This window comes from Condylura cristata, unplaced genomic scaffold (assembly GCF_000260355.1).
Source record: "Condylura cristata isolate star-nosed mole 26May11 unplaced genomic scaffold, ConCri1.0 scaffold00023, whole genome shotgun sequence".
In the NCBI taxonomy this organism is placed as follows: Eukaryota; Metazoa; Chordata; class Mammalia; order Eulipotyphla; family Talpidae; genus Condylura; species Condylura cristata.
Window position 1 is genome coordinate 14,875,856 of NW_004567124.1, and position 15,075 is coordinate 14,890,930.

Genomic DNA, 15,075 nt, shown 5'->3' on the forward strand with positions numbered 1-15,075 from the left:
AAGGCTGAAGGGCAGGACCAGGGTGTCAGTGGATCCAATTACTGCACTGATGTGTGCAGCTGTTGCAGCATGTCAGCCTTGTGGCATCCCACCCCCCAGCTAGCAGAGCCCAGATCTGAACTGGTTCCCCTAATAGTAGTGATAGCAGGTCCAGAAGGGGCCAGGGTTATTGACCCTAACCTGGCTCTTCACTGCTCACCCCTATATAAGCGGGAGTGGGGCTGTCTCATGCAGTGGCATAGGGACCTGGAGGAGACACCCTTCCCCTTCAACACACAGTCAAACCAGACAAGTCCAGGGTCACTCCTCCAACAACTGTATCAGATAGCATTTTACTGAAACGTCTTACTTAAAAGTCTCATGGTCTAATTTAGATATGTGCATGGTATGATGTCACTTAAACAGCCTAATGTGACTCAGTATCTGTAAATAACTTTAATAGCCATCACAGCTTTCCTCCAGATGCTATAATCATATAAAGTAGGTGGACCACTTTTCTGTCACACTGATAATACTCTGTGCTTGATTTTTAGCCTAAGTTGTTTTGGACTCTGTCCTAACCCTAGACTTAAAGTTCCTTCTTCCCCCACAACAGGTTCATAACTCACTCTCTACAGAAAATTCTAAAGTTGGATAGGAGTGAATTAAGGATATCTAATTCTACAATGTATCACCCATCATTGTATTACTCTTCCCCCTCCCCTTATTACTATTGTTGTACAAAATCACTGTCTATCCTAGTTTTGATGTCTTAATTTTCTTTCTTGTTTTTGGTCTAAGTACTAAATTCTTTTAAAAAGTGTGATCATTAAATACCTGGATACATAAGTAAGGAATGTAGTATTGGTTGCCTACAAAGAGGACACTAGAAAGCTACAAGATAAGAGGAGGGAACTTAACTTTTCCACTTTGACATGAGTAAGAGCTTATAATGGGGGTGGGGAATCTGTTATTGTGAAACTTTTCAGCACTGTGGAGTAAGCAGCATAGGGGCTGTGATCCATATTTTATGGAGCATATATATATATATCAAATATAGAAATGAAGTGACATGCCTGGAGTCACAACACTAATGAGGGATAGATTGAAGGAAGGATAAAAATGGTTACCTTGAGGGAGAAATCCCTGACGCCTGGACATGAGATTATCACCTGAACACTTGGAACCAAGGGCTTCCTTCACTGCCTTTCTCTCATTTCCCTGCCCCAAGATTTCTTCAAGGAGATAGATGATGTCTTGGAGGAGGCGGTTGGCCCAAGAGAATGACTCAACTCTAGACCCAACTTCTTTATACTTGACCCAAAATTCGATGCCTTTACTTCAAATAAAGACACCCTCCCATGGAGGGGGATCGAAATATGTGTCCCTCTCTAACTCACTTCCCCTACTGATTTTATCATCTGCTTTACACGGAGACTTCTCATGATTAGGTGATCACCCTGAATGATGAGTAGTCATTTCTAACCTCCTGAGAACCCAGCATATTCCAGACCAACCATCCATGTAACAGATCCATGCAGAATTGTTTTCACTATAAGTGATAAGCTCCTGATGAGCAGTTTAAGACAAAATTAACTGGAATAATGGTTTGCTAGGCTGGTGCTTGGGTTTGTTAATGAATCTTGAAATTCAAGTTGTGACTGACTAAAGTTTTGACAGCTCATCTGAGGAAGAGAGTGGAGGCCTGACTGTGTATTTGCTCATCAAAATCCCGTCTTTGCTCTACAAACTGCAGCCATTACTCTTGACTCTCCTCACTGATTTTATTTCCACATTTCTGTCAATGGAATGGTCAGTGGAAGTGATAATTTGCAACCCTGCCCTATTGATTATCTAGGTGCCCCTTTTTACTGCTGCTGAACTACTGGAGATGGTCAATGGGTTTTCTTGACTGTACATACTTTTCTTGTGAAGGCTGGATTTGAATCTTTGAAGATTGTTTCTTTTCATAGTATCAGTCATGATCTACTTCTGTCTATTCCTGAGGCCCCTTTACTAATAGATAGGATTTCTTCCTCTGTCCATCCATTGAAAGAGTCCTTATCATGTGCTGAGGGAGATCTGGAGTCTCTTCAAGCTCACTTGTGAAATCTTCAGTGCTCTTCAAAAGCCAGTCATGTCATCCTAGACTCTACAAGCAACAAGCAGGAAGGCACAAGGGGCCTCTATGGGAACTGCACCTGTTATGGCTGGGTCTGTGTGACATGCAGGTCAGACAGGGTGTCGGGGGAACCCCAACTATCAGTTGCTTGCAGATTAAAGATCTATGTTTCAGAATTTCACTACCTATAAAGCAATTCCCTGGGTGCTGTATTGAGCAGATGATATACAGATGGTCTGAGTCTATTAAACCTTGTAAAATTTTCACTGCTGCCAAAACCCAGTCACTTTCACATTTTCTTGAGGACATCTGTGCTATAAGCTGGCCCAATTCCTCCCAAGGAAGTACCTTCACTTGGCCTTTCAGGGGAGTTTTCACTTGCTCTTGACATTGCCTTGAGATTATATGAAGCCTCCTCCTCTTTGCTGTCACTGGGAAGTTTCTTTACCAGGTCCTCAGGGGGGCTACAAGGACAGAGTGACTCTCAGCCTGTGGAATAGCTCAGTAACTGTTCAGAGAGCTCTGCTTGACTTGAACAAGAGAACAGCGTTTGGTTTGAAGCATGTGATTAATTGAACGGAAGGAGGGGCAAGAAGAGGAACAGCAAAGTAATGAATAAACAAATCCTTGTTTCATAGTTAAAATCAACCTAAACAGGCCCTCCCTGGTGGCGCAGTGGGTTAAAGCATAGCACTAAGAAGCTAAAGCCACTTCAACATGAATTCGATCCTCACCCCAGGAGGTGACCCACATGGCCTGGCAGATCTCTCCTGGCCCAGTCGCTGCTCCTCTCAGCAGTGTTCTTCCTCAGTTCTGCCTGTACTGCACCCAACTCTGTCTCTGATGAGTCCTCTTGGCCCCCACACCTCTGGCCTGTACCCCAGTTCTGTATGCATAAATAAATCTTTTTAAGGATTTATTTATGCATACAGAACTGGGGTACAAGTCAGAAGTGCAGGGGCAGTGAGAGGCTTCACCAGAGATCAACTAAGGAGCAGAACAGGCAGATCAACAAAGTATACTGCTGAGGGGAGCAGAAGGTGGGTCAGGAGAGGTCTAGTGTGCCATGTGGGTCACCTTCAGGGCCAGGGATAGAACCTGCACTGAAGCGACTGCAGCCAGCTTTGCAGTGCTGTTTCCTAACCAGTTGTGCCACCAGGTAGAGCCCTGCATAAATAAATAAATCTTAAAAAAAAAAATCAACCTAAACAAATAGTGTCAATCCCCACAATATACTAAACTAGGTACTTAATTCCAGGGCCAGATTTTATAGCCTTCCTAGTCTTCTGGTCCTCCAGGGGCCTCCCCTGGTAGTGTTAAAAGGTTGAAGCACTATGAAGCTATTTGCAGCCACTATAACACGAGTTCAATCCCCAGCCTGGGAGGTGACCCACACGGTGCAGCAGACCTCTCCTGTATTGCCCGCTGCTCCTCTCAGCTGTGTATTTCAGTCTTCCTGTTCCCCACTGTGTCTCTAGTGAGTCCTCTAACCCCCCTACACCTCTGGCCTGTACCCCAGTCCTTGTATGCATAAATAAGTAAATCTTAAAAAAAGAAAAAGACTGAGATTCTACTTTGGTTTATTTCCTGAGCCCTAGTTTTGTGTGTAGAAACCTGCTCTTTGCTAACAGACTAACCCAGCACCAACCCATGTCAATCTAAAACTCTGTAAGCTTTCTGTTTCTAAATTTTCTATAGCTAGATTCTATCTGCCGGGTTGGATGTCCTTTTGTTTCATGTTGATGCTGATTTTTGATCACCTGTTACCATCCCAGAATACAGTTCCATTTGCCCAGTTGAATTTCTTTCTAATAGTTAAATTTGGGTTTATTCCCTTGGCAAGAACTGTGAGGGAATAGCCTGCCATAGTTTTGTGGCAGCTGGCAGAGGGAAGACTCATGGGTCTGGGGAAAAGGACTTTATTATTCAAGATACAGTAAGCAACATGAGCTTCATGTTGGTTTCCACTGTCTCTTCAAGTTCCATGGAGCTAGTTTTGAGTTAGGCTCATGTTTGTACAGCACTTGAGAAGGCCAAACTTAAGGGGCACATCTTTTTAAATAAGGGAATTGTTAGCAAATCTGCCCAGGTTGTGACCCACAAGAAAATTGTTATCTTTTTTATACTAAGCAACAAATAAATTTGCCCTTTGCTGCAAATTCTGTCCACAAAACTTTTCCAAGGCTGTGTGCTACACAAACGTCTTTAAAAAGATAATCCCAAATAAAAGCTGTCAGTGCGTCTGATGTAGGACGTGCAGAAATTTCAGAGACCTAATGAGAACTGTCTCCCAACAGTCCCTTTCTTGACCTGTGGCTTTCAGGACGGAGCTGCCAAATCTTCCTTGCTCTGCTGCATTTTTCAGTACTCTATGAAAAAGAGTTTTTTATGCTCCCTCCTTTTGCCTGACTTAAATAAGTTTAATCCATATTCTAAGATGATGCTTTATTATAAGCAGTAAATTTTCCAGTTACTCATTTCTAGCCCCTAATATTCTATTGCAGTCCAGTACCTATCTATGATGGCCTATTGGTCATTTTATTTAGTGCACAGTATCCTTTCCACCCTTCATCCTAAGTGCTAACGTGCGCAGGGTTAATGTGCCTTCTCTCAGGGACACTGACCCTCGGCATTAGAAATTCTCAAGTTTCCCAGGAATGTTTTCAGTAAAAGGCTGAAAGAAACAGGACTTTCAAAGTCCTTTGAGGGACAGGTGGCTGCTGTGGTTCTTATTGCCCAAAAAATGGAGCTGTCAGCCTTCTGTTGGTGTGGGTGTTGCTGTCCCATTGCTGTTCTAAATCCAGCTACTCCTGATTTCTCTGCTTCTCTGCCCTTTTCTTTACTTCTCTCCACTTTGCTTCTTCTTTTTTTTTTTTTTTTTAAAGATTTATTTATTTATTCATACAGAACTGGGGTACAGGCCAGAGGCTCAGGGGCGGTGAGAGGCTTCACCAGAGACAGAGTGGGGAGCAGAACAGGCAGATTGACGAAGTACACTGCTGAGGGGAGCAGCGGGCGGGTCAGGAGAGGTCTGGCTGGCCATGTGGTCTCCTCCGGGGCAGGCGGCAGGCGGGAATAGAACTGATGCGGAAGTGGCTTCAGATTCTCAGTGCTGTGCTTTAACCCGCTGCGCCACCAGGGAGGGCCTCCACTTTGCTTCTTTATCATTCTTGCCTTTTGTGTTTTTTCCCCATGACCAACTCTTGAACAAAATGTTTGATTTTTGACCAGTTCCAGCGTGCTTTTTCCCTCTACAAATGTGCAGAATCGTTTATCAAAAAAATGGCAAGTATTTGTGATTGTCTTGCTTTTGCTATTGTACATTTAATGCAACCTGTGTTGAATGAGTGAGTGCTTTTGCAGCATTCTTTTCATTGATCTTGTCTTATTTGCAACAACAGAGAAGATATAATGTTCTTAACTTCTCTGTTTAAACATGGTGTTCAAAGATTACTGCCCTTTAAACAGAGTTTTCTTTCCCTTTCTTTTTTAAAATTTGGCTTTTTCTCACTCTGAAAACCATTCTGAGCAAAGTTTTGGATGTTTGTCGTGGTTTTGAACTTTAAAAAAAATGTATTTTCTTTTTGATTTTATTTTATGATTTATTTATTTTATGCATACAGAGTTAGGGTACAGCCAAAGGTGCAGGGGCGATGCGAGGACTCACCAGAGACAGAGTGGGAACAGAACAGGCCAACTGATGAAGTACACTGCTGAGGGGAGCAGTGGGCGGGTCTGCAGTGCCATGTGGTCACCTCCCTGGGTGGATATTGAACTCATGCTGAAGTGGCTTTAGCTTCTTAGTGCTGTGCTTTAACCTGCTGCACCACCACCAGGGAGGGCCCTAGACTCATATTTTAATGTAAACATTTAAAAATTTTACTACCTCTTTCTTGCTACTATCCCTCTTTTTAGTGGTTATATTAATACTAGTCTTTATAAACTCTTCCCTGAGAAACTGGAAGAATTTTTTTGTGATAAAAGTTTTGCATTTTTATAAAATTATAAACTTATGTTAAAGATAAAAAAAAATTGTTCTTTAAATATCCTTATTAATCTAAAATACATATAGACATGTAGATCTGTGGAATCAGCAACGCAAAACACCCCTCACATATATGGTACCACGTAAATGATTTTCAACAGGGTGCTATTTAATGGAAAAAGGACAGTTGTTTCAATAAACAATGCTGGGAAAACTGGATGTCCACATGTAAAAGAATGATGTTGAACCCTTAATGTCATATACAAAAATGAACTCAAAGTGGATTAAAGACCTAAACATAGAACTAGATTTATAGAATTCTTAGAAGAAATCACAGATAGCTTCTTGGCATTGGATTTGTCAGTATTTTTTAGATGTGACATCAAAAACATAAGTAACATCAGTTCCAGAGCAACATCAGTTGCAAGAGCACTTTACAACTACATCAAGATGCTCTCCCACAACTTAATGAGCTTGCCTAAGTGTGTGAGGGGGTAAAGCCCAGTTGCCTTTTCTCTGGCTTCCTGGCCACCAAGTTCTGCACCAACCCTGTGGCTTTTCACCCTGACTTTATACCAATGTCAAGGTGAGTGGGCAGCACTTTCAGAGGCAGCTAAAAACTTTCATCTAGTTGAGGTACCCAAAGGCTAATTCAGGGTTGTGAGCATGATAAATTTCTGAGGAAGATGTACCACATGCTGCTGGAAGTGAAAGTCTTGACAGGTACCTTGAAATGCCCAAAGACTCTTAGACATCTGTTCCCCATTAGGCTTGGGATCCCCATCTCATATACTGCTGTGTGATGAGGGAACCAGTTTACCCTTACTAGGCACCTCTATCTGTTTATGTATATCCTGATTTGTAATTCTGTCACGTCTATCCCCAAGCCTTGACCTAGTGACATACCACAAAGTGTTCTTGAGCTTGGTGTACTATATACGTTTGCTCACTGAAGTTTCAAAATTCAAACAAAAACCAAAAAGAAACCCCACAGGCAAAAAGAAAAACTGGTAAGCTGGAATGTGGCAAATTAAAAACGTATGTACACCAAGGACATTAAGAGAAGGAAAAGACACACCACTCCACAATGTGAATGTACTTAATGCTGCTGAGCTGTTTAAAATGGTAAAAATGGTAAAAGATCTATAAGTTACTGTAATTTTTAAAAAAGCCTATAGTAGACATCATAGTTTAGCTAGCATTTGTTGTTCCTGTTTAACCCTTGCTGACTGAGTTCCTATTTTAGTTAGTTAGGCATGTGGAGCTTGCCCATGTGACTAAAGATGGCAACTTTATCCCAAGTCCAGGGACAAATTTTGATTGACAACAGTTCAGGGTTATTTCATTGGACTGCTGCTTTTAAAAAGTGTTTATTTTTAATTAAAGTTCCATTGGTTTACATTGTTTTAGTATTTTGGAAATATAGGATCTCCCCCTTCAGGCCTAGCAACCATAGTGTACCTATCGCTAAAGCACACATAGTCTTCCTCCATAGTCCCTGTCTCCACCTTTAGCAGTGATATTGTAAAATGCACTGCCATTTCTTCTGTACTTTATTGTTGCAAGTACCATATCCAAGTCTTTCTTTTTTTTTTAAAGATTTATTTATTTTTATTTATGCATACTGAACTGGGATACAGGCTAGAAGTGCAGGTGCAGTGAGAGGATTCACCAGAGACAGAGTGGGGAGCAGAACAGGCAGATGGACTGAAGCACACTGCTGAGGGGAGCAGCGGGTGGGTCAGGAGAAGTCTGCCTCACCATATGGATCACCTCAGGGGCAGGGATTGAACTCACGCTGAAGTGGCTACAGCTAGCTTACAGTGCTGAGCTCTAACCCGCTGCGCCACCAGGGAGGGCCTATACCCAAGTCTTTTATCCTTTTGAATTTCTTTTTGTGTATAGAGTTATAATAATCCCACTTTATTCTTGTACATGTAGCCTTCTAATTTTCCCAGTACCGGTTGTTAAAGAGACTCTCTTTTTCCTGTTATATGGTTGCAGGCCCTTTATCATGAATTAAGTTTGGTAGATATGTGTATTTATGTCTGAGCTTCCAATTCTATTCCACTGATTCATTTGTCTATTTTTATTCCAATACCACATTGATTTACAGTTTGGAGTTTGACAATGTGATGCCTTTGTTTCCTTTATTCTCAGGATTGCTTTTGTCACTGAGGCTTTCTATGGTTCCATGTAAATTTCTATATTTTTAATCAGAATTTTTGAACAGTATGTTTGGTATTTGAATCGGATTACATTAATATCTCTGGATTTTTTTTTTTTTAAGATTTATTTGTGCATGCAGAACTATAGTGCAGGCCAGAGGCTCAGGGGCAGTGAGAGGCTTCAGCAGAGACAGAGTGGGGAGCAGAACAGGCAGATCAACGAAGTACACTGCTGAGGGGAGCAGCGGGCAGGTCAGGAGAGGTCTGCCACGCCATGTGGTCACCTCCTGGGCAGGCGGGAATCGAACTCATGCGGAAGTGGCTTTAGCTTCTCAGTGCTGTGCTTTAACCCGCTGCGCCACCAGGGAGGGCCTATCTCTGGATTTTTTTAAAATGTGAAGTCATTTATTTCCTTAAACTGCTTTCAGTTGGGGTTCTGTTATTGTAAGAAACATCCTAGCTGATATTGAAGCATTTCAGAAACAAACTGTTCCCCCAAATTAGCTTCTAGTTTGTGCAGGTTATATTGAATTTGAGCCAGTCCTAGGTTTGATGGCATGGTGGTTGGGCTGACTTACCTTTTACTCATGATTTACCAACTGTTTTCATGGTTTTACTTTTCTTGTAAACTAATTCTGTTTAATAATATAGAACTGTGGTGTTTGAAGTAAAATCTACTAGAAGTGAATTAAAGGTTACTTATACTACTTTTATACTTGACAAAATAATTTCTAGTTTCTCATGTTTGTGACTTTTTCAAAATTCTGGGAACCATATGTGGGAAAAAAGTTAACTTTATACTTCAAATAATCTTTTAATAATTTATATTTTCATATTTTAAAGAAAATTTTGGAGGGTTGACTAATATATTAATAATATATATACCCATTAAGATGCTTTTGTTTGCCAGTAAAAAAAAAGTTTATGTTTAACTTTATGTTAAGAGGAGTACGTTGGCTTATAAAATTGAAAAGCTAAAGGTGTAGTGCCTTTCTGGTATAAGCTTTATTCTTCTTTCAGCTCCTGCCATAGTGGTCAAAATAGTCAGCTGTAACTTGGTCTGTGTGCTTTCTTCATTTGCATCCAGCAGGGGGAGTTTTCCCGATTTTTCATTCTCCCTGGAAACAGTTACAGTCTTCATTAGGAAAATACCATTTCGGGTCACAAGCACATTCTTTTATTAGTTATTCTACCAGTGAGGGTGGAACTATGCCAATTTGCCTAAACTACTGAAAGGGATGGGATGGCTTCCATTCAGTTTACATGCTGATGTTGGGGGAGGGGGGCAGGGGGAAAGGTGGTGACTGCAGCTACAATGTCCATAATACAAGGACTAGAAATGTAGGTAACCCATCCTGTGTGCCAGATATCATTGCATATTATTTCTGATAGTTTTTTCAACACTTATACTGTTTTTACTTTCTGTTTTTGTCTCATTAGCAAATTATTTGCAACAGAAAACTATTTGGCAGCTATTAATGCATACAATTTAGCCATTAGACTAAATAGTAAGTTTCCATTATTGTATCTGAATCGGGCTGCTTGCCATCTGAAGCTAAAAAACTTACACAAGGCCATCGAAGATTCGTCTAAGGTATATATATTTATATATTTTTAAAGTAATGTATTGTTATGGGGTAAAAAATGTTATCCTCCTATTTATTGATTTAAATGATGCCCTTATCTTCTGTTAAATTTAAACAATGAGAGGTAAAGATTTATTTATTTATGCATACAGAACTGGGGTACAAGCTAGAGTTGCAGGGGCAGTGAGAGGATTCATCAGAGACAGAGTGGGGAGCAGAACAGACAGATTGATGAAGCACACTGCTAAGAGGAGCAGCGGGCGGGACAGAAGAGGTCTGCAATGCCATGTGGGTCACCTCCAGGGGCCAGGTATTGAACTCGTGCTGAAGTGGCTTTAGCTTTGTAGTTCTATGCTTTAATCAGCTGTGCCACCAGGGAGGGTCCCAGATGTAAAGATTTAGGAATTATCTTGCATATTACATTTTTTACTGAAAAAATAGTTTTTGAATCATCAAAGAATTGATGATACTTAAAGTTGGACAAGAAAACCTATTAATCACTACTATAATGCCTAGGTGTATAGTTGAAATTCATAAATTTTGCAAACTTATGAATGGTAGAAGGAAAAAACGTGATATTCCCTTGTTAATTGCTATCACAGTCACTGGGGAAGCTATCTCCCAACAATCATTTTCCCAATTTCAAAGTTAGTCAGTATATGTTAATTTTCACTACTAATTTCCTGTCATTATCTGGAAATTCTAGTTTGTTTTTTTTCAATTTGAGTAATTTTTTTAAGAGAAAATCACATAGAATCTCTTAGGTGGTTCTTTGAAATTAACAATATGGAGAAAACAACTAATTCTCTTTACTTTGAAGATTTGACAATATCTTTATGATCAGATTTCCCTTTTACTACCACACTTTGTTGAACAAATAAACAGAATCTCCCAGTTTAAATATAAAAGATCATACATGCTATTCAATCATTCTTGCTGTTAAAGGTAAAGTAGTAGATTTTTAAAAATGCAAACCAAGGACCTCCCTGGTGGCACAGCGGGTTAAAGCACAGCATTAAGAAGCTTAAGCCGCTTGAGTTCGAGCGAGCCCTGCGTGCCCCGGAGGAGATCCACATGGCGAGGCAGACCTCTCCTGACCTGCCCGCTGCTCCCCTCAGCAGTGTACTTCGTCGATCTGCCTGTTCTGCTCCCCACTCTGTCCCTGGTGAATCCTCTCACCCTCCGTATCTCTGGCCTGTACCCCAGTTCTATATGAATAAATAAATAAATCTTAAAAAAAAATGCAAACCAAATTGTACCTTTGGGGACAGGTAAAGTATGAATCTCACAAGAACAACTGATTTATTCCTTAATTGCTCCTATAAAAACATGTATGTGATAAATTACCAGCCAAGCCAAAATTTAGGTAGGTGGGGACCTTTATGAATAGTCCAGAGGTTTTTAATTTTATTTTTTATACCTATTATGTCAAGAATTCAAAGGGAATGGATCCTAGAGCTCCTGCCCATTGATTCTCACAAAATGTGCTTCTCTGAGTAGAGCAGTCTGGCACTTCAGTTGAACCCAAGTACCTTTCTCTTGAACTCCTTTTTTTCCTGATCATTTTCTTTCACCTTTTTCAGGAAGCTACTATGGCACTTACAGTGCTTAATATGCTCAAATTCCTTTACTTTTACATCACTGCCAGCTGCATGCTGGGTAACAATGTAGACTTTTCCAGTTTTGCCAAGGTAATATGTGTGGGGTATTCCTGTTTGAACAGCACCTATCCCCTTGAGTTTAAACAGTGCCTTTCCTGCAGTATTGCATGTGTATGGCCAAAGGAACAGCTGTTTTCTAAAAGGCCTAGAAAACATAAAGCAGATGCCTTTCCTCTTTCCTTTATGTTGGTCATTTTTGTGATGTACTGGACAATTGCATTCCAGACAAAAAGAAGGCTCAAGGCCTAAAGTTATGAGTTTTACTATGTTTTTGCTCAAATTTAGAGAATTATGTCCTCCCCCCTTTTTTTTTTTTTTTGGTAAGGCACTAGAACTATTAACACCACCTGTTGCAGACAATGCTAATGCAAGAATGAAGGCACATGTACGACGTGGGACAGCATTCTGTCAATTAGAATTGTATATAGAAGGTAAGAAATTGATAGAAATGTTTTAAATTTCAAGTTCTATCTTGAAAAAACTTTGAGATTATTTAAGATCATGACATGTTAACACTCCATTATTTTATACTTAAGTATATTGTTTTGTTGATGGCTGTAATTTATCTGACAAAATAAGAAATGACTTCAGAATATTTAAAGTTCACTTTTGTAGAATAAGTTAAATTAAGGTGTGAACAAGTTCAGATATAGGAAAAAGCTGTAATATCAGGTAACTTCTACAAAAAGATGTGTGACAAAGGAATCACTTAGGAAGTGACTTAACAACACACAAAGTAAATGGAAATTTAAAAACTAGCTTCTATGGTCATATGCACATACTCTCAGAAATAATTGATCTATTACAATGCATCATTATTGCTTGTTGGAATGTTTGTGAGAATATACAGAGGTTTGGTATATAGCCTCATATGCTTAGAAACCATAGCATTTATTTAGTTTTGAATTGAATTGAATTAGTTTTTTTCTTCATCTTTTATATATTCAAGGACATTTACAATTACATTACACCAAAGGCAAAACTTAGTACTAGCTAGGGTTTTATCTCCAAAGTCTCTGTTCCCATCCCTCTCTATCCAGATGTCCATTCAGTTTCCCTTCATTCAAGACCTAAAGTACTGTGCTTGGTGATGCATTGACAGGAAATGTATGCTAACCTATAAAATTTTATTATTTAAAAACATCACTTTTTTTCCTGCAATTTTTAGGAGATTTTTCTAACCTAAGCATCCTAGTTAAATTTATAGGCCTCATGCTTTTTTTTAAAAAAAGTATTTTATATAACTTCATGAGGATAAAAATGATCAAGACAGGAATGCAACAATATAAATCATGGTTTAGGAAGCATATTATCTTAGACTGTTTTGAACTAAAAGGACCCTTTGTCTTAAAGATGAGAAAATAGAGACTTGGAGAAATTAAGTGATTTGTCTGAAAGTATATAACAAATCAATAGCACTTGGAATTCAGGTTTCCTTACTTCCAAACAAATTGTCAACCAGTTTATAATGCTGGTTTAACCAGTTTTCCTCAGAGTAATTCTTTAGCTATGATAACTACAGAAAATTTATAAACTATTGTGTATGAATTATATAAAGTATGGATTGAGTCTACCAAAATTATTGAAAAAATCTAGAATGTCTAAATAATATGCCATTTTTTATTTTTGTTGAGATGCTAAAAATGCCCTTTCATTTCATTGATTAAACTATTAGCTTATTTGTTCTTCATTTTAAAGTAACTGTTTCTTTCTTAACTCTGAGTGAAACCATTATTATTATTTCTGAAATAACTGAAATCCCTTAGCAATACTACCATGTCTATCAAAAAGTGTTGATCTAACTTAAAACCCAGTGGTTGAGCCATGTTCTTGGTGGTTATTTTTTCTTATACTGACTAGATAACACAAATATTTATAAAGTATTTTATTGATCATCATTGGCACATGTATGTGTAGGCCTACAGGATTATGAAGCTGCACTTAAGATTGACCCATCTAACAAAGTTGTACAAAATGATGCTGAGAAGATTCGGAATATAATTCAAGGAACCGAACTAAATTCTCAATGACTATAGAAGCAACTAGGTATCATTTAAGTATTACTTAAGTAAGTATTGTTTTAAGTCTTTCAAAAGTAACTGGAGGCACTGGAAATCTTTGTACATCTTATGGCTGATGATGCAGATTCACTTTTGCTTAGTACTCTAGTTGTATACACAGATTATAGTATAAATCTATAGAAAATGAAATGTTTGACTTAAATAATTTCTGAGTAAGTAAATCAAAATAAAAATAATCTAGGTTAATTATTTGTTTCTTCATATTAATACATAATTGAATTATATATTTTTCTTGCTGTATTCAGTTTGCCTTTATAATTAATGAAGTATTTCTTGATGTGGTGAGTGCCAGAACATTTGTTGATTCATAAGTAAGGTAGAATTTTAAAATAAAAATTGGTGTTTATGAAGTATTTTTATATGTATTAAATATACTGGCTAATCCTTCGAAAACTTGATGTTTATATAAGCAATAGTGATGTTTTCACTAATTTCCCCATGCATAGAACAGATTCTTTCCTTTAGTATCTCTTTATCTCTCTATCACCTGTTGTTTACTAATTCAGTTTTCACGTTAGGAAAACTTGTTAAGCAGTGTTCCCCAACATTGATCATATTTTATAACACTATCTGGTGAAGACTCATTTTCATTTTTTGGTAAGTTTTCTAGTGAGATTATTTTCTAGTACTTTCAATTACAATGGGAGAAAAGTACACAACAAAGGTGAAATGTTAATTCAGAATATTATGATTTTGGCATAGAATTATAACACTTGTGTGTTGTATCACCATGGTAATGAAATCATTAAACAAAATAGTACATCTCTATTGCATGTAGTTGTGGTATCAAGTCTAAGGTTATATTTAGAGGATCATTAGAAAAACAAAACTGGATGATGGCTATATACTATTTAGTCATCTGCTATCATTCAAGTCTCTTTCTTTTTCTTTAAATACAATACTTTTCTTTTTCTAAAGATTTTATTATTTATGCATATCAGAACTGTGTTGTAGGCCAGATGTGTGGAAGTGATAGGATTTACCAGAGACATAGCGGGGAGCAGAACAGGCAGATGCACTTAAATACACTGCTGAGGGTATCCACCAGTGAGACAGAGACAGGAGAGTTGTGCTGTGCCATGTGGGTGGTCTCTGGCAGGGGATTGATCAAACTCATGCTGCAGTGACTGTGATAGATTGATAGCATTGTGTCTTTAACCCTTGCACCACTAGGGAGGCCCCTGGATGCAATGCCTTTTTTTTTTTTTTTAAGACTTATTTATTTATTTAGACACAGAACTGGGATACAGGTCAGAGGTACAGGGACAGTGAAAGGATTCATCAGAGACAGAGTAGGGAGCAGAACAGGTTGATCGACAAAGTACACTGCTGAGAGGAACAGCAGGCTGGTCAAGATAGGTCTTTCAAGCCTTGTGGGTCTCCTTCGGGGCAGGCAGGGATCGAACTCATGCGAAAGTGGCTTAAGCTTAGTGCTGTGCTTTAACCAGCTGCGCCACCAGGAAGGGCTGCAATGCTTTTTTTTTTTTTTTTAA

The 15,075-nt window shown here is 38.8% G+C and overlaps 1 protein-coding gene across 2 annotated transcripts in view; it reads left to right on the forward strand.

Annotated features, from left to right (window-relative positions):
• Window positions 1-13,664, forward strand: part of DYX1C1 (dyslexia susceptibility 1 candidate 1) — a 37,672-nt gene extending 24,008 nt beyond the window's left edge. Inside the window, exons 7-9 of one of the 2 annotated variants that reach the window (XM_004687770.2) lie at window positions 9,695-9,848; window positions 11,827-11,932; window positions 13,419-13,664. In XM_004687770.2, coding sequence (XP_004687827.1) covers window positions 9,695-9,848; window positions 11,827-11,932; window positions 13,419-13,531 — 373 coding nt within the window. In that variant the 3' untranslated portion in view covers window positions 13,532-13,664. The remainder of the gene's footprint in view (window positions 1-9,694; window positions 9,849-11,826; window positions 11,933-13,418) is intronic. The other variant, XM_004687772.2, reaches the window with a different exon arrangement.
• Window positions 13,665-15,075: the final 1,411 nt, after the last annotated feature.